The 19,577-nt window shown below is 45.3% G+C and overlaps 2 protein-coding genes across 2 annotated transcripts; both read left to right on the top strand.

Annotated features, from left to right (window-relative positions):
• Nucleotides 1-6,749: 6,749 nt before the first annotated feature.
• LOC123350314 (olfactory receptor 52R1-like) lies at nucleotides 6,750-7,697 on the top strand. The gene has a single exon (XM_044988831.1). The coding sequence runs from the start codon at nucleotides 6,750-6,752 to the stop codon at nucleotides 7,695-7,697; it is 948 nt and encodes a 315-aa protein (XP_044844766.1).
• A 10,680-nt stretch (nucleotides 7,698-18,377) lies between these two features.
• Nucleotides 18,378-19,325, top strand: LOC123374722 (olfactory receptor 52R1-like). The gene has a single exon (XM_045024943.1). It carries the CDS (start codon nucleotides 18,378-18,380, stop codon nucleotides 19,323-19,325), a length of 948 nt encoding a protein of 315 aa, XP_044880878.1.
• The last annotated feature ends 252 nt before the right edge of the window (nucleotides 19,326-19,577 follow it).

Here is a 19,577-nt window from a genome sequence, read left to right as displayed (position 1 = left end):
TTTCTGTTGAACTAACTTGCTCATTTTTGTAGTACTCCTTTCTGAAATTAAATGCTACTGTATTCCGCTGCTGTGGTGTTTTCCCTGCCACAGGGATGTTAAATATAATAATATTATTGTCATTATTACAAAGTGGTCCAGCTATATTCACCTCTTGGATCACATCCTGTGCTCCACTTAGGGCTAAATAAAGAATTGCCTCTCCTCTTGTGGGTTCCAGGACTACATGCTCCAAGAAGCAGTCATTTATGGTTCAAGAAATACCCCATTATTATTGAGTTTTTTTATCTTATAGCCTCTCTAATCTCCCTGAGCATTTCACAGTCACTATCACCATACTGGTCAGATGGTCCGTAGTGTATCCTTATTGCTATATTCTTACTATCAGAGCATGGAATTACTATCCCTAGAGAAAAAAACAACAAGGAGTCTTTGTGGCACCTTATAGATTAACAAATTAATTTTGGCATAAGCTTTCCTTGGCTAAAACCCACTTCATCAGATGCACGGAGTGGAAAATACGGTGGGAAGATATATATAGCAGTACATGAAAAGATGCTATATATATCTTCCTACTGTATTATCCACTCCATGCATCAGATGAAATGGGGTTTAGCCCACGAAAGCTTATCCCCAAATAAATGTGTTAGTCTCCTCGTTGTTTCTGCTGACACAGACTAACACGGCGCCACTCTGAAACCTATCCCTAGAGATTCTATAGTACTGTTTGGTTCATGGAAGGTTTTTACTTCATTTACTTCTATGTTTTCTTTCACATCTAGTGCCACTCCCTCACCAGCATGACCTGTTCTGTCCTTCTTATAGATTTTGTGCCCTGGTATTACTGTGTCTCATTGACTAGCCTCGTTCCACCAGATTTCTGTGATGCCTCTTATATCAATATCCTCATTTAATACAAGACACTGTAGTTCACCCATCTTATTATTTAGACTTCGAGCATTTGTATATAAGCACTTTATAAAATTATCACTTTTTAACTGTCTGTCATTACATGAAGTAATTTAATGGGCCTCTTCTTCATTTGACTGTTTCTCATCAGATCCCACCTGTATTTTATCATTTTCCATCCTCTCCTACCTACTAGGACATAGAGAATTTCCATTAATAGATCCTCCCCTAAGAGATGTCTCTGTCCGAACCATGTGTTCCTGCACACCTGTCGGCTTTCCCCCAGCCCTTATTTTTAAAACTGCTCTAAATTGGCTGTTACCACTCAAGAAAGAGAACTTGGAATCATTGTGGATAGTTCTCTGAAAGCATCCACTCAATGTGCAGCAGCAGTGAAAAAAGCAAACAGAATGTTGGGCATCATTAAAATAGGGATAGATAATAGGACAGAAAATATCATATTCCCTCTATATAAATCAATGGTACGCCCACATCTTGAATGCTGCGTGCAGATATGGCTGCCTCAGCTAAAAAAAGATATACTGGAATTGGAAAAGGTTCAGAAAAGGGCAACAAAATGATTAGGGGTATGGAACAGCTTCCGTATGAGGAAAGATTAATAAGACTGGGATTTTTCAGCTTTAAAAAGAGATGACTAAGGGGGGATATGATTGAGGTCTATAAAATCATAACTGATCTGGAGAAAGTAAAGAAAGAAATATTATTTACTCCTTCTCATATCACAAGAACTATGGGTCACCAAATGAAATTAATAGGCAGCGGGTTTAAAACAAACAAAAGGAAGTATTTTTTCACACAACAGACAGTCAACCTGTGGAACTCTTTGCCAGAGGATGTTGTGAAGGACAAGACTATAACAGAGTTCAAAAAAAGAACTACAAAAGTTCAAGGAGGATAGGTCCATCAATGGCTATTAGTCAGGATGGGCAGGATGGTGTCTCTAGCCTTTCTTTGCCAGTAGCTGGGAATGGGAGACAGGGGATGGATCACATGCTGATTACCTGTTTTGTTCATTCCCTCTGGGTCACCTCATATTGGAACTATCAGAAGACAGGATACTGGGCTAGATGGACCCTTGGTCTGACCCAATATAGCCATTCTTATATTCTTATATTCTTATGTTCTCTACGATCTTTTTAATTTTAAGCGCCAGCAATTTTGGCTCCATTTCGGTTTAGGTGGAGCCCATCCTTTCTGTGCAGGGAAGGATGGGCTTTCCCAAAAGTTCCCCACTTCCTAATAAATCTAAACCCCTGCTCCATACACCATCATCTCATCCACACATTGAGACCCTGAAATTCTGCCTGTCTAATGGGCCCCATGCGTGGAACTGGAAGCATTTCAGAGACTGCTACCATGGAGGTCCTGGACTTCAATCTCTTACATAACAGCCTGAATTTGGCGTCAGGACCTCTCTCCTGTCCTTTCCCATGTCGTCGGTACCTACATGTAGCACGACCACCTCCCCAGCACTACACATAAGTCTATCTAAGTGTCTCGAGAGATCCACGACTTTCTGGAGACTGTTTAGTTTAGAGAAGAGACAAATATACGATAGAGGAAAACAAAATGAAGAATATAACTGATTACATTCAAATGGACAGAGAACAGCTCCCACCAGTAATATCTATGGACACTTAGCACTTCAAAAGGGCTAATTCCACAATGCTGAGGCAAATTATCAGTGAAACTGATTGAGAGGAAAAATTTCGACAGAAAAATGGGAATGAAAATTTGGAGTTCTTTAAGAGGAGTTTATTAGGTAGCTGAAAAGCCATTATTTCGCCGCCAAGCAAGTGGACAACTTTGGCTAAAAACACGGTTCAGTGACAAAGTGAAGGTAGCCATTGGGGGGGGCGGGGAACAAAAGCAATATATTACAAATGGGAGAAAAGAGGAGAAATAGCAATACAAATGGGAAGTTATGAAAATTGACATTAGAGACCACAGGGAAAAATCCATGCTTGGCAGGGCTAAGGATGACAAAAAGGGGGTTATTTAATACATTTAGAAGAAAAGAAATCCTAGAAAAGGTTTAGGCCAATTCCTAGTGGGAGAAAGGAAACGTGTTAATGTTTCAGAAAAGGCAGATGTGTTCCAGAAATATTTCTTTTTTCTGCCTTTCGAAAGAAGCTTCCTGCTTGACTGAAATATACCGTGTGGTCTGTTTGTTTGGGAGACTGTGGGCTGAGCCTAGCTGGGAGCTTCTTAACAAGGCTGTGATCCCTCAGCCCTTTACCACCCATCAACCCTTAACCAGGGGGCGGGGCTACACAGGAAGATCTAAGCGACCAGAGGAGCTAGCAAACAAGAGTGGCTGACAGGGGAGATTTGTGAGCGAGTGTGGGCGGGAGCTAGATACACTTAAAGTTCTCTAAACTTAAAGCCAAATACACCCCCTGATTTAAAAACAAAAACCATCGACAATGCAAGGAATTGCAGGAGTAAAAAGAGAACACAGGCAGAAGTCCAGCAACACAGTGGGGGCTACCCAGTGTATTGCAAACACTGCAGCATGTGTGACTGCCTGCCCTGTGGCAGGTGGCGTTTGTGTGCTTTCCGTTAAAGGAGCTTCTGGCCCTCAGCGACCACGTACGGGCCTTGGAGACCAGTGTGGCTAAACTGGAGAAAGTAAGGAAGACAGATAGTTAGATAGATGAGACTTTCTGGGACACACCCACCCCGGTATGACAGCCTCTATGATATTGAGGAGGATGAAAGTCACAGGGAACAAGAACATCCAACAGGAGCTGAGGGAAATGATTCCATAGTTGGGACTCTCCTTCCAGATGATGTCTTGGTATCCTCTTGTACTGAGGAGGCCTCTCCGGGGGAGGGAATGCTAGTTATTGGGAAGAGAAAGGTAATACTTAGAAGCATAGATAGCTGGGTTTGTGACAACAGGGAGAACCACATGGAGACTTGCCTGCCTGGTGTGACATACATGGTGCAGAAGGGGATGGAGATCCATAATATGGGCCACCTCCAGGCCAGGAATGCCCAGCAGGATGAAGGTGGAGGGGTTGGTGAAGCTGGTTGTGTTGGAATCTGACATGGAGTAGGGGAGAAGGTGCCCAGCTCTAAGTCAGAACGGTGTCTCCTGCATGTACCGTACGTTCCCCTGACTTCCAGTATGTGCCCAGGGTCTAGGCTGATGGTCGCAGTACAAATGCCTGGATGAAGAGACAATGTTAATAAGAGAAACTACATGCACTCCTGGAGACTGTTCTCATGGGTGAAGCAGATTGGTTTCTCTTCACACACTGAAAAATGACATTTTCATTATTCAGAGAAATAATTACTCATCATATGGTCCTCCAAATAAATAGACCAGACGGTATGTTTCACTCAAGAAGCAAGCACACCACAAACACAAACACACACACTACAAACAACAAACTTACCCCAAAGGGCACACAATCAATCCTCCTTCACCTGGAAAACTCCCTTGCAAATCTCCTCTCTTAACCACTCCTGTTCGCTAGCTCCTTAGGTCACTTAGAAGCAATCTTTTGAAAGAACTCCACTGGAAACACCCCCATTCACTAACAATGGCCCATTGACAAGTGCTTTCTGAGATCTGTCAGTTTGTCCATTTAATGTGTTCTCTAGTGATATTGTAGAGCAGTGGTTCCCAAACTTGTTCTGCCACTTGTGCAGGGAAAGCCCCTGGCAGGCCGGGCCGCTTTGTTTACTTGTCGCATCCGCAGGTTCGGCCGATCGCGGCTCCCAGTGGCCGCGGTTCACCATTCAAGGCCAATGGGAACTGCTGGAAGCTGTTTGGGCCGAGGGACGTACTGGCAACAGCTTCCAGCAGCTCCCATTGGCCTGGAGCAACGGACCGTGGCCACTGGGAGTCGCGATCAGCCGAACCTGCGGACGCAGCAGGTAAACAAACCGGCCCAGCCCAGAAGCGGCGGAACAAGTTTGGGAACCACTGTTGTAGAGTCTTCATTTTTTTATCTGAATGTTTTATCCTACTAAATCAAATGCCTTAGTAAAATCAAAGTCTATTGCACCTGCGTAGTTCACTTGCCCAACCAAACATGTAGTCTAAGTAAAGGATGAAATCAGGTGCATTTGACAAGAGTCGTTTTCCATAAACCATGTTGTAAACTGGAATTAATTATATTCCTAGACTTTTTTTAACTAATCCCACACCAGCTTTCCCATTGTTTCCCAGCCCTGTCAAATCTTTTCTTTAAAACTTTCCATTTATTTTTAAATAGTTTACGTTTATCACAGAACTGTCCTGTATTTGCCTTATTTTTTCTGTTTTGGCTCTGCTGCTGCATGATTGCGTACTTCTGGTTCCGAATGAGGTGTGTGGTTGATCTGGCAGTTCGTAACTTGGTATTCGTAATTCTAAGGTTCTACTGTAGATGCTTTTTAATACTTAAGCAGTTTCTCCTCGCTCAGATTTCACACCTCAACTGCTAGAAGAGGGCCTCATCCTCCCTGATTGAAGTAACATCGTTATCTCTAGACTGATTCTTGCCTGCATATTTATACCTGCCTCTGGAAACTTCCACTACATGCATCTGACAAAGTGGGTATTCACCCACGAAAGCTCATGCTCCAATACGTCTGTTAGTCTATAAGGTGCCACAGGACGCTTTGCCGTTTTAATACTTAGTCCTTCCTTGAGTGCAGGGAACTGGACTAGATGACCTCAAAAGGTCCCTTCCAGTTCTATGATTCTATGATTCAATCTTCCCTGACTGTTAATGAACTGGTAAGTATTTCATCACCTCATGTGATATGAGTAACTCATATTGCTTCTTTCCAAATTGAGAAGAAAACGATTTCTTGAACACATCTATCTTTTCTGCAACGATAACAAGTTTTCTTTCTCCCTCTAGGAATTGGCCTAAACCTTTTCTAGGACTTCTTTTGTTCTTCATTTACTTTAAAAGCACCTTTTTTTCATCCTCAACCCCACCAAACATTGATTCTTCCCTGCACTAAGCGCCTATACATATTACTGGTTGGGAACTGTCCTCTCTATCATATATTTTTGTCTTCTCTAAACTAAACAATCCCAGACTTTTCAGTTTGACCTCATATGGCAGCCTCCCCCATTCTTATAGCCTGTCTCAGAAATCCCCTTTTTATCTGTTATATCCTTTAAAGAGACTGGGTGAGAAAAACTGAGCATATATCCAGAGCAGGGTATTATCCATCCCATTGCTTAGGGATCTGAACATTGCCAGTGTTTTGGCCACTGCTGCGAATGAGCAGGTGTTTCTGTGGAGCTGCTATTAATGCCTCCCAGGTCTTTTCCCTGAATTATGTTCTTGTTGGCATGTTTCCCCCTTGAACATGTCTTGGCAAAGGTTTAGTTTTTTTCCACTCTCAGATTTTGAGCCACCAGGTGAATTGGGAATGCCCTATAGCATGGTTCTCCAGCCTTGGTTTCATTTCATTAAGGAACAATGAGGAATGCCCAGTATCCACACTGGTGGTCCCTGCTGGTGCCTATTAAGGTTCCCACACTATGAAGTGAAGGAATTATTAAGGCATAGTGCACCATAAAACATGAAATTGGCATTAGTAGGGTCAGTTGTTCTTAATTCATTTCTCTGAATAATGAAAATATCATTTTTTTCAAAGGGTGAAGAGCAACCAAATTGCTTCACCCATGAGAACAGCCTCCAGCAGTGCATGTAGTGTCTCATATTAACTTTATCTCTCCATCCAGGTATTTGTATTCTGACCATCACCCTAGGCCCCGGGCATGTATAGGAAGTCAGGGGAACATACGGTACATTCAGGGGACACCCTTCTGCCTCAGAGTTGGACACCTTCTCCTCGACTCCATGTCGGATTCCAACACAACTGACTTCACCAACCCCTCCACCTTCATCCTGCTGGGCATTCCTGGCCTGGAAGCAGCTCATATCTGGATCTCCATCCCCTTCTGTGCCATGTACGCCATAGCCGTCTTGGGGAACTTCACCATCCTGTTCATCGTGAAGAGGGAGCCGAGCCTCCATGGGCCCATGTACTATTTCCTCTGCATGCTGGCTGTCACTGACCTGGTCCTGTCTACGTCCATCATGCCCAAAACACTGAGCATCTTCTGGTTCAATTCCAGGGAGATCAATTTCAATGCCTGCCTCATCCAGCTGTACTTCCTTCACTGCTTCTCAGTGATGGAGTCTGGGATCTTCGTGGCCATGGCTTTTGATCGCTACATGGCCATCTGCCACCCCCTGAGATATTCCACCATCCTGACAAACCCTGTCGTGGCCAAGATCGGTCTGGCTGTGGTGCTGCGGGGTGGCATGCTCGTAATGCCGCATCCCTTCCTGGCGAGGAGGTGGCCATATTGCAGAACCAACATCATTCTGCACTCGTACTGCGAGCACATGGCCGTGGTGAAGCTGGCCTGTGCCGACATCCGTATCAGTAGTTATTATAGCCTCTTTGTGATATTCTCTGTGATTGGTCTGGATGTGTTTTTTATCACTGTTTCCTATATCCTTATCCTCAGGGCCATCTTCAGCCTCCCCACAAAGGACGCCCGGCTAAAGACTTTTGCGACCTGTGGGTCCCACCTCTGTATCATCTTAGCCTTTTACATTCCAGGACTCTTCTCCTTCCTCATGTACCGATTTGGTCACAATGTGCCCCTGCATTTCCACATTCTCATGGCCAACATGTACCTCCTGGTGCCCCCCATGCTGAATCCCATCATCTACGGGGTGAGGACCAAACAGATCCGGGACAGGCTGCTCTGGCTCTTTGCTCATAAAGGGACCTAAAGTTTTCTCCTGGTGCTCTGGCTCTCAGACCGAGCTCCATGCAGAGCTGGCTGGTGACATAGTGTCAGACCCTTTCCCCCGAATCACTGATTGAGATGTCAAGGAGATATTAAACCCTTTCCTGCCCTTTCTGTCATGTGTCAGCCTGACGAACTGGGGACTCTGTCTGTGTACAACTCATTAACTCATAAGGTTGCCATCTTTCTAATTGCTGGTCAATGGACTTCTCAGGCACCACCCCTACCCTGCCTCTTCTCTCAAGGCCCTGCCCTCTTCTCCTCCTATTCCCCCAAGGCCCCAACCCTGTTGCTTGCTACTCTCCTCCCCGCATCAGTCTGTGGGTCATCTCCACCTTCCTCCCGCACACCTCCCCCCCATCTGAACTCCATCTTCTCCAGAGCTGGGGCAGGAGCTGCTGCAGCCCGACAAAGAGCCTGCAATGACTGAAGCACTGGGGCTGACAGGGCAATCAGAAGCAGAGGGGAGTCAGGAAGCTGTTTAAAAGCAGCTGAGGTTTGGGAGCAGCATTCCAAGGCAGGTGCTCATGATTACATCATGCAGCTTCTGAACCCTAATTCTCAACCACAACGTCCTGAAGGAAGAGTTCCATTTTGTTCCTCCCGGCTGGGAGCCTGGAGCAGGCATACAGCCCTGCAATGGGGATAGGCTGGGAGCCCTTTGCCCTTAGCCAGGCCTTTGGGGAAGGACAAGGGATCAGCTTTGAAGCTGGGTGGACAACAGCTGAGAGAGGCAGAAGGATGGTCCTCTGTGTTGGCTGGGAAGGCGGGATGCTGGGCAGAAGCCGGGGTGGCTTCGGTGGCTCACAGGGATGGAGATGAACAGCACATCTTCCGTTAGCTGGCTATTTACACACGTACACAACACCTTATCTGGAGCTACAGGGCCCCCATTGCCCAAGGACTGAAGCTGAACAGTGAAGCTGAGTCTCATGTATACTCTGCACAATGCTTTTGATCACTGCGTCTAGAAGCTCTTTAGCTAGGAGGCTAGGCAGCGTTCTCCCCATTTTTTGAACAGACTGAGCCACACAGTGGTGAAGTGATTTACCCAGGGCAAGACAAGTAGTCGGTGGCAGAGCTGAGAATAGGGAGTTCCTGCTCTGCAGCACCATTGCTCTGACAATGAATGGGCACTGCTTCTCTGGGCTCTATCAGGTGCAGTGAGATTATTTATGTGTCGTGATCAGTGGAGTTGCCGTCCTTCTTGAACAGGAGGAATTTATTAAAGAAACAGCTAAAAACTACAGCCACAACTAGGTTTCCACACAGCTGTTTTCAGCCTAGTCTTAGTGGTTTACCAGGGACCACATGCTGCCTGGAACTCTGCACAGTGCGTAGAGCCCAAGGATGTGCTGCAAGGAACCAAATCAGTGCAGCATGTGATCCTGATAAGGGGCTTTTGGTAGCAGCACACCAGAAATAATGAATAATCCTCTCCATTTCATGAATGGAGAAGCTCTGGCTCAGAGTGAGGAACTCACTTGCCCAAGGTCACCCCGAGAAACCATGGCAGAGCTGAGACTCTTCGCTCCCAGCTCACTGGTCTCTGCTGATGCTTTATCTCTAGTTAAATGACTTGGGACAAATCCTCAGCTGGTGTAAGTGGTGCATCCCCACTGACCCATTTTAAAGACAACATCAGGATGACAGCATGATGAAAGAGATGTTTTGATCGAACCAACACATACAAGGTAATGGGTGGCACCTAGATACATCAGCGGGTGGCACCTAGACAGGTCAGAGGGACAACAAGAAACTCGTTTGTATGGGTGTATAAAGAGATTTCTCACAGGGGGTGTCTTTGGCCAGCCGAGGGGATAGTGGAAAATCCCGCCACTAATTGAGTTGTGTCCATAGAAGATAGGTCCTGGAGGCCAAATTCAGGTGGCTAGGTAAGAGATTGAAGTCCAGAAGCTCCATAGTAGCATTCTATGAAATGTTTCCAGTTCCACAGACAGGGCCAGTTAGACAGGCAGAGCTTCAGGGTCTCAATGTATGGATGAGATGATGGTGTATGGAGGAGGGATTTAGATTTATTAGGAACTGGGGGACATTTTTGGGAAGGAGGAACCTATAAAAGAAGGATGGGCTTCATGTAAGCAAAAATGGAACCAGATTACTGGCACTTAAAATTAAGAGCATCGTAGAGCAGTTTTTAAACTAAGGGCTGGGGGAAAGCCAATGGGGTAGATGACCTCATGGTTCAGAGAGACCTCCCTTAGGGGAGGATCTATTAATGGAGATTCTGTATGTTGTAGTAAGGAGGAGAGGATGGAAGATAAAATACGGGTTGGATTTAATGAGAAACAGTCAAATGACAAAAGAATCCCATTCAATTATATCACATAGTGGCCGACCACTTAAAAAGTGACAATTATATACAAATGCTAGAAGTCTAAATGATGAGATGGGTGAATGTAGCAGGGTGCTGGGCAAGGAGTGCCTAATCATCCCCTGCCACACCAGCTCCGATTAAGGGGAGTAGATTGGGGCAGGCTGAATTGGCCGGTGCCTGCCTGACAACTAGCAACAGCTGCCCGCCTAATTAGCCAGGGGCTGTAACAATGCTGGGAAGAAGGAAGCTGGTGGAGAGGAAGAGAGAGGAAGAGGCCAGAGGCTGAGAGGCACTGGTGTCTTTGGTGTCTCGTTATCGCTAGCCTGCTTCTTGCTTGCATATATATATACCTGCCCCTGGAAATTTCCACTACTTGCATCCAACGAAGTGGGTATTCACCCACGAAAGCTCATGCTCCAATACGTCTCTTAGTCTATAAGGTGCCACAGGACTCTTTGCTGCTTTTAAAGTACAAAATCTATCAAAAAGACAAAACAGGTCATGTTGGTGGGGAAGTGGCACTATATGTGAAAGAAAGCGTAGAAGCAAATGAAGTAAAAACCGTAGATCAACCAAACTGTACCATAGAATCCTTATGGATACTAATTCCATGCTTGAATAATAGGAGTAATAGCAGTACGGCTATACTAACAACCACCTGACCAGGATGGTGATAGTGCCTGTGAAATGCTCAGGGAGATTAGAGAGGCTATATAAAAAAAACCCTCACAAAAACAATAATATTTGGGTATTTCAACTACCCCACATTGACTGGATATGTGTCACCTCAGGACGTGATTCAGAGATAAAGTGTCTTGACACCATAAATGATGGCTTCGTGGAGCAGCTACTCCTGGAACTCACAAGGGAAGAAGCAATCCTCAGTTTATTCCTAAGTGGATCACAGGATCTGTCCAAGAGAAGAATTTAGCTGGATCACTTGGTAATAGTGGCCATAATAGAATACAATTTAACATTCCTGTGGCAGGGACTACAACACAGCAGCCCAATACAGTAGTATTTAATTTCAAGACGGGACCTACACTAAAATGAAGAATTTAGTTCAACAGAAATTAAAAGGCACAGAGCCAAAAGTGAAATCCCTGCAAGCTGCATGGGAACATTTTAAACACACCATAATAGAGGCTAAACTTAAATGCAGACCCCAAATTAAAAGACATAGTAAGGGAACCAAAAGAGTGCCACCGGGGATAAATAGCGAAGTAAGAGGAGCAGTGAGGCATCCTTTAAACAGTGCGAGTTAAATCCTAGGGAGGAAAATAGAAAGGAGCATAAATACTGGCAAACGAAGTGTAACAATGTAATTAGGAAGGCCAAAACATATTTTAAAGAACAGCTAGCCAAAGACTCACAAACTAATAGCAAACATTTTCTGGGAGAAGGAACCAGGAGGAACTACACTGGCCCTCTTCTTAGCCAGGGGGGTGTTTTTTCACCCCCCTGACCAACAAAAATTGTACCGACAAAAGTAAAAACAAGCAAAGTGTGTAGACAAAGCCTGAGTTGCAGGCTAGTAAAGACGTCCACTGCCTCAAGTCCTGCACCGTTTAAGAAGATTGCAATTTTCTGCTGGTCGGCTTTCTCACCAAACCCAGCTTCTTGCATAGCTATATCTCAAAACTCTGACTGAATCTCTTCCTGGAGCCTGCTGCATTGCCCGAGAGTTTCAAGTCCTTGTAGACTTTCCGTTGTTCCATCTCCAGGATGGCTCATTCCTTCCTTCATCACAGCCTGTTACCTCTGCCCTCTCCTCTTGTCTCCCCATGTCTTGCATGAGAAGGAGGCTCAGTCTGCACTGTAAGAAGGGAGGCGTGATTAGAACTAAAGCAGAGTTACAAAAGCTAACGGAGAGCCCTGCCCTTCCATCTGCCACTCAATGGCCCGTTCTCGCTCACTCCAATCTAGATCCCCGAACACGTGCTCTGCTCTTAACGGCCCAGGGCCGGGCTGGGCATTTCCGCTGTCTCACACCCACCCAGCAGCCTATGGAGCCACCTGTTCTGAGTGCTGCTCCTCCCCAATCTCCCGCTGCCCCCTCTCTGGTTTGTTACACACAGTAGCTGCATCTTGTCTGAATTTGATTTCTAAGCTCCTTGAGGCAGGAACTGTTTCTCCTTCAGTGTTTGGAAAGGGCCCAGCACAAGAAGCCCTGAACTGGAGCGGGGCTTCTGGAGGTTTCCCCAACACAAATAATGATCATAAATAATCCACATCATAATGCAGCCAAATCAGGGCCTCCCCCCCATTTGCCTTCAGCTGCAGATGAAGGTTAAACCATGCTGGCCAGCTACGGAGTGTTAGTAACGTGAATACAGGTGGAATACAGTCTGAGCCGCTGTTGGGCTCAGACTGGAGAATTTGTTCATTCCAGGGCGTAAAAACCCAGATGTTCTGCACTGGGGAAACATCCCCAGATATAAATCAGTCTCTATCCTACCTTTAGGGCCTCCCTTGTTCCATGGCAGCTTTGGCAGGAGGGTGAGGCCTCTGGCCCAGGACAGGGCTGCGGCTGCCCTCTGTCACAGTCACCAGGCGGATGCTCTGGAACTGCTCTATATAAAGCTAGTCAGGACTCTGGGGGAGCCTCCTCTCTCTCTGATCAGACTGCCGCCAGGGCAAGAAGCTTACACAGCTTTGGCCTTCCTGAGTCTGACCTCGGAGCATTCAGCATCTCCTTCCACACCGTGTGCTTCCTGCAGCGAGTCTGCCCAGGTGGGGCTCCAAGGAAGCCAGAGGGCCCTGCACCCCACCTCTGCAGTCAGCTGTAACTCTCAGCCAGCTGGTAAAATGGAAGGTTTATTAGTCAAAAGGTACACAGCATAGACCAGAGCTTGTTAGCACAGTAATCAGTGACTTTCAGCCTGGAGTTCACACCTCATAGAAGCCGGGAGCTCGTAACCTCCAGCTAGTTCTGAAAACCTCAGATTCACTTTGATTTGAGAGTATGGCAAAGGCTCAGGCTCCCTCTTCCAGCCTTTCCTCTGCATCCCACCCAATGAACAGCCCCTGCCAGAGCAGGAGTCCGTTTCTCTCTTGGTGTGACAGAGAGACCGTGGTTATGGCAGGGAAGTCAGGACTCCTGGGTTTTTTCTGTCATCCTGCCACCAAATCTCTGTGACCTCTGTGAGCCACCTCTCCCCCTGCCTCAGTTTACCTATCTGTATAATGGGAATATGTTCATCGTGACTTTCCTTTGCAAGGTGTTTTGAAGATCCTTCAATAAAAGATGCTGCACAGTATGGTGATAGTTACTGGTGAGAATTACTGATCTTTGATCCCTTAGCGACAGCCCCATGTGCCTCCTGAAAGTGCTTGTGTCTCCCCTCAGGCATCTTTCTCCAGATGTGTCTGTTTACTATCTACACAGCAGTCCTAGGCATTTGCAGGGTATCAGACCCTAAGGAGATCTGGGCATTATTCCTTGTTTTCTTGCTAATCAACTATAATTTTTAAATATACACAGATACACAGAGTAGCCAATTCCTCTCTGACTCAGCACAGAGCCCAAGAGTTCTCATCTCCCTTTGGGAAGGTCCCTTAATTACTGTTTACTCCTAAAGCTGGATAAAAAGCACAAAAGTGCAAACATGGAAAGAAACATTGTCTAGAGTTTCTCCAGTCTCCAGTCTGTTTACATCCAGATGCCACTTCTCCACTAGAGGTTGACCGAACCCCACTGGGATTGCACAGAGCTATATTATAAACGGTGCACACTCCTGTGTCGGATGTTGCTGCTGATGCTGGGGTGAGAGAGGTGTGGGACACGGCTACCTGAGGGGGATTCCCAAGGAAGACACTTTCAGTTGCATCCGAAGAAGTGGGATTCACCCACGAAAGCTCATGCTGCAAAACGTCTGTTAGTCTATAAGGTGCCACAGGATTCTTTGCTGCTTCTACAGAACCAGACTAACACGGCTACCCCTCTGATACTTGACTTCCATCTAGCGATTCACAGGTACCAGCTCTTGCTGAGGAGCTCATCTGCTTGACAAACCCACTGAAACATGGGCATGATGGGATAGAGAATAGGTCTGTCATCCTTTCACTCTGCACAGCCATTAAACATCCCAGGGCCTTTGCCACAGTTGATGAGTTTGCTCAAGTGGCATGAGCCAAAATGTCACTCTTTCCTGTGCTTCCCCTCGCTGGCTCATGGCCTCTAGCCCCGAGGAGGTGGCTGCATTTCACTGGCACAGTTGATCTTTCAGGATGAAAGGTGTTAGTAGATGGACAATACAAGACCAAATTATGAGGCCCAAGCCTGTATGTTGCTCAGGCCCTACGAAGGAAAACTCGCCTTGGAGTAGGAAGTGTGTAAAGACCTGAGAAGCCAGCTGTCTGTTAATGCTCCTCTTGCATTTCAGGGCTCTGGCTGTTCAGGGAGGCTGTTACCTGAATTTCATCTGCTGTAAATCATGGAGGTGCTAGGGCTCCTCACTAGAATAATTCTAAGAATATTTCTACATGGGCAAGACATATTGTCTCCTAACTTCATTTGAGAAGTTGGCTGAACCATTATGCATGAAACGTTCAAAAAAGAATTCAGCCGGAAGTAGAAACCCAGAAAGGAAAATTTCAGTCCAAATGATTAAAATTGGGCAAACTTATAAACAACTGAAAATTAGGTCTCCTAATGGAAGGTGTCAGACAGCCTTACCTGTTGGTGCCACCCGCCCCACCTACAATGGCCAGCCCATTTGTGAATCCCATTCAGCTAAGTTCTTTGTTCCAACAATGTCTGTGGCAAGGAGTTCCACAGGCCAAATATGTATTATGTAAACAATTTTCTGTATCAATTTTATATTGACAGACTTTCAATGTAATTGAATATTCCTTTGTTCATGTGTTATGTTACACAGTAAATGAAAATGCCTGAACTACTTCCAGAAGACACCATTAGATCATAGAATCTCAGGGTTGGAAGGTACCTCAGGAGGTCATCTAGTCCAACCCCCACAGATCATCCAGTCTGAATTCCTCTATAGCAGAGGTAATTAAATTTCATCCAGTTACCACTGTATTGAGCTCTATAACTTAATTTGACTGAGACCTGCTCTACAGTAGGATTTTACATTATAGAATCATAGACCCACAGGGTAAGAAGGGACCGCAAGGGTCATCTAGTTTAACCCCCTGCCAAGGTGAAGGATTTAAACCATCCCAGACAGATGACTATCCAGCAGTGAAGCAGTTTCCATAACCTCCCGAGACATCTGTTCCATTTTCCTCCTGTTTTTACAGTTAGGAAGTTTTTCCTGAGATTTCAGCTAAATAAACTCTGCTGTAGATTGAACCGATTATCTTCTGTTCTGCCTTCTGTAGCAAGACAGAAAAACTTTTCTCAGCCTTTTTTTATTGAAGCTTTTCAAGTATCTGAATACCACTGCCATTTCCCCCCTCAATCTCCTCTTTTCCAAACTAAACAAACCCAGTTCCTTCAGCCTTTGCTCGTATGGGTTATATTCCATCCCTTGAATCATCTTTTTCTTGCACCTCTGGATACTTTCCATTTTCTTGTTTCCAGCTGAAATTTGTCTGGCTTCAGCTTCCATCCATTGGGCCTTGCTCTGCCTTTCTCCACTAGATTACAGAGCCCGTTATTACCCACAGTTTTCTCCGCATGAAAGTCTCCACCTGATCTTCTTTTTGATAAGATTAATAGATGAAGCTCTTTATGTCTCTCTCTCTTTTCGGCATTTTCTCCAGCCTCCAATCATTTTTGTGGCTCTTTTCTGCACCCTCTCCAATTTTTCTACATCTCTTTTGAAATGTGGACCCCAGAACTAGACACAGTTGGTTTCATGCACAGAGTTAAAATCCTTCCCCTGATCCAACTCTGAAGTCCCCTGTTTATGCACCCAAGGATCAAATCAGCCCTTTTGGCCACAGCATCGCACTGGGAGCTCACGATGAGTTGAGTGACCCCTAAATCCTTTCAGGTTCCCAGAGTTCCATAATATATTGGCCTAGTCTGTGGGTCAAGCCTGAATTCCCTGTCCCTAGAAGATCACTTTGCATTTGATTGTATTAAAACATTTTGTTTGCATGGGTCCAGCTCACTGAACACTCCAGATCAATCAGTGTGCCTGCCCCGGCCTCCTCATTGTGACCACTCCGCTAGTCTTTTGGTCATCTGCCAATTTTATCGGCAGTGATTTTCTATTTGCTTACAAATCATTGATGAAAATATTGAATATTAGTGAGCCTAGAACTGATCTGTGCAGAACTCCACTATAAACGCACTGATTCAGTTGCAATGGCCCATTGAGAACTGCTTTCTGAGAGCTGCCATTCAGTCATTTTTGTCTATTTAATGTATGCTCTACTGATATTGTAGAGTGTTCGGGGTTTTTTTTTTTAATCTTAATGTTTTCCCCCACTAAATCAAATGCCTCAGAGAAATCAAAGTCTATTGCACCTGCGTAGTTCACTTCATCAACCAAACATACTCTAATTGAAGGAGGAAATCGGATGTATTTGACAAGCCCTATTTTCCATAAACCATGTTGTTGACTGACATTAATTAATTCCTAGACTTTTTTTTAACTAATCCCAGACCAGCTTTTCCATTGTTTCCTAACCCTGACAATTTTAAAAAAACTTTCCCTTTATTCTTAATAGTTTATGTTTAACACAGAACTGTCCTGTATTTGCCTTTTGTTTGTTTGTTTGTTTTGGCTCTACTGCTGCCTGCTTGTATATTTTTGGTTCCGAATGAGATGTGATCTAGCAGCTCGTAACTCTGGTGTTCGTAATTCTAAGATTCTACTGATGACGCTCTTTAACGTCCTCCTTGACTACTAATGGACTGGAAAGTATTTCATCACCTCATGTGATATGAGTACACCTCTACCTCGATATAACGCGATCCGATATAACATGAATTTGGATATAACACAGTAAAGCAGTGCTCGGGGAGGTGGGGTGTGTGTGCTCTCCAGTGGATCAAAGCAGGTTCGAGGACAGTGTTATATCAAGGTAGAGGTGTACCTCATACTGCTTCTTTCCAAATGCAGAACAAAAATATTTCTTCAACACATCTACCTTTTATGCAACATTAAAAGTTTCCTTTCTTCCTGTAGGAATAGGCCTAAAACTTTTCTAGGATTTCGTTTTGTCTTTAATTTAAGTAATAACCTTCTTTTTGTTATCGTTAGCCCTGCCAAGAATGGATTTGTCCCTGATGTCTTCATTGTCACTATATATTTTAATAAACTTCTAATTTGTATTGTTTGCTATCTATTTTCTCTTTTTTCTCATTTGTATATTGCTTTTTCCACTCCTTACGGCTGCCTTCACTTTGCCACTGAACCCAGTTTTTAGCCAAAGTTGACCACTTTCTTGACTGTGAACTCATGGCTTTTTAGCTATCCAATAAATTCTTCTTAAAGAACTCCCAATTTTCATTCCCATTTTTGTGTCTAAATTTTTGTCCCAATCAGTTTCGCTGACAATTTGACTCAGCTTTGGAGATATAGTCCTTTTGAAGAACTAAGTGTCTGTAGATATTACTGGTTGGGAACTGTATGTCCATTTCAAAGTAATCGGTTCCATTCTTTATTTTCCTCTCCTCTATCATATGCCTCCCTAATTTTTCTCTTCTCTAAACCAAACAATAATAGACTTTTCAGTCTATCCACATCTGACAGCTTCCCCCATTCTCATAGCCTGTGTCATAAATCCCCTTTCTATCTGTTATATCCTTTCTATAGACTGGGTGACCAAAACTGACCAATCCAGAGCAAATTATTCTCCATCCTCTTCCTTAAGCAGCCAATCATTGTCTTTGTTTGGTCCACTGCTGTGAATAATCAGGTGTATCCGTGAGGCTGCTATCAGTGATGCCCAGGTCTTTTTCCTGAGGTGTGTTCTAGTTGGGAAGTTTCCCCCTAGCACATGTCCTGGCAAAAGTTTGGTTTTTTTCCACTCTCAGATGATGGATAACCTGTATCCACACTCGTGTTTCCTGCTGGTGCCTAATAAGGTTTCCCACACCACAACATGTAGAATTATTGATGCATAGAGCAGCATCAAATATGGAATTGGCGTTAGTAGGGCCAGTTGTTCATAATTCATTTATCTGAATAATTAACGTGTCATTTTTCAGTGTGCAAAGAGCTTCCCACATGAGAACAGCCTCCAGTTGTGCTTGAAGTGTCATATATTAACATTGACTCTCCATCCAGGCATTTGTATTGCGACCAACACCCTAGATCCTGGGCACATACAGGAAGACAGGGGAACGTACAGTACATTCAGGAGACACCGTTCTGCCTCAGTGTTGGACATCTTCTCCCCCACTCTATGCCAGGTTCCAACACAACTGACTTCACCAACCTTTCCACCTTCATCCTGCTGGGAATTCCTGGCCTGGAGGCAGCCCATGTCTGGATCTCCATCCCCTTCTGTGCCATGTACGCCATAGCCATCTTGGGGAACTTCACCATCCTGTTCGTCGTAAAGAGGGAGCCAATCCTCCAGGGCCCCATGTACTATTTCCTCTGCATGCTGGCTGTCACCGACCTGGTCCTGTCCACATCCATCCTTCCCAAATTGCTGAGCATCATCTGGTTCAATTCCAGGGAGATCGATTTCAGTGCCTGCCTCACCCAGATGTACTTCATTCACTGCTTCTTAGCAACGGAGTCTGGGATCTTCGTGGCCATGGCTTTGGATCGCTACGTGGCCATCTGTGACCCCCTGAGACATTCCACCACCCTGACAAACCCAGTGGTAGCCAAGATCGGACTGGCCGTGCTGCTGCGTGGCAGCATGCTTGCACTGCCCTATCCCTTCTTGGCGAGGCAGTGGCCATATTGCAGAACCAACATCATCCTGCACTCGTACTGCGAGCACATGGCTGTGGTGAATCTGGCCTGCGCCGACACCCGCATCAGTAGTTACTACGGCCTCTTTGTGCTATTCTGTGTGAAGGGTCTGGATGTGTTTTTTATCACCATGTCCTATATCGAGATCCTCAGGGCCATCTTCAGCCTCCCCACAAAGGACGCCCGGCTCAAGACTTTTGGGACCTGCGGCTCCCACCTCTGTGTCATCTTAGCCTTTTACATACCAGGTCTCTTCTCCTCCTTTATGCACCGGTTTGGTAGCAATGTGGCCCTGCATTTCCACATTCTCATTGCCAACGTGTACCTCCTGGTGCCCCCCATGGTACACCCCATCATCTACGGAGTGAGGACCAAACAGATCCGGGACAGGCTTTTCCACCTCATTACTAATAAAAGGACCTAAAGTTTTCATCTGGGCCTCTGGCTCTCAGACCAAGCTCCGTGAAGAACTGGCTGGTGAAATGGTGCCAGGCCCTCTTCCCTGAATCACTGACTGGACAGTCAAAGAGACATTTAACCCTTTCCTGACCTTGCAGTGCTGTGTCAGCATGACAAACTGGGAAATTGGTATGTTAAGAATTCACTGGGTTGGCAGTTTTCTAATTGCTGGTAATTGGACCCCTAGGAACATAGGAACAGCCATGCTGAGTCAGAT

Source organism: Mauremys mutica, chromosome 1, assembly GCF_020497125.1.
Source record: "Mauremys mutica isolate MM-2020 ecotype Southern chromosome 1, ASM2049712v1, whole genome shotgun sequence".
NCBI lineage: Eukaryota > Metazoa > Chordata > Testudines > Geoemydidae > Mauremys > Mauremys mutica.
The sequence above is the reverse complement of the archived record's forward strand: the minus strand, read 5'-3'. Positions and strand labels throughout refer to the sequence as shown.

Excerpts from the sequence above, each read along its gene's own strand:
- LOC123374722 (XM_045024943.1), top strand. The coding sequence starts at position 18,378 with ATGCCAGGTTCCAACACAACTGACTTCACCAACCTTTCCACCTTCATC.
- LOC123350314 (XM_044988831.1), top strand. The coding sequence starts at position 6,750 with ATGTCGGATTCCAACACAACTGACTTCACCAACCCCTCCACCTTCATC.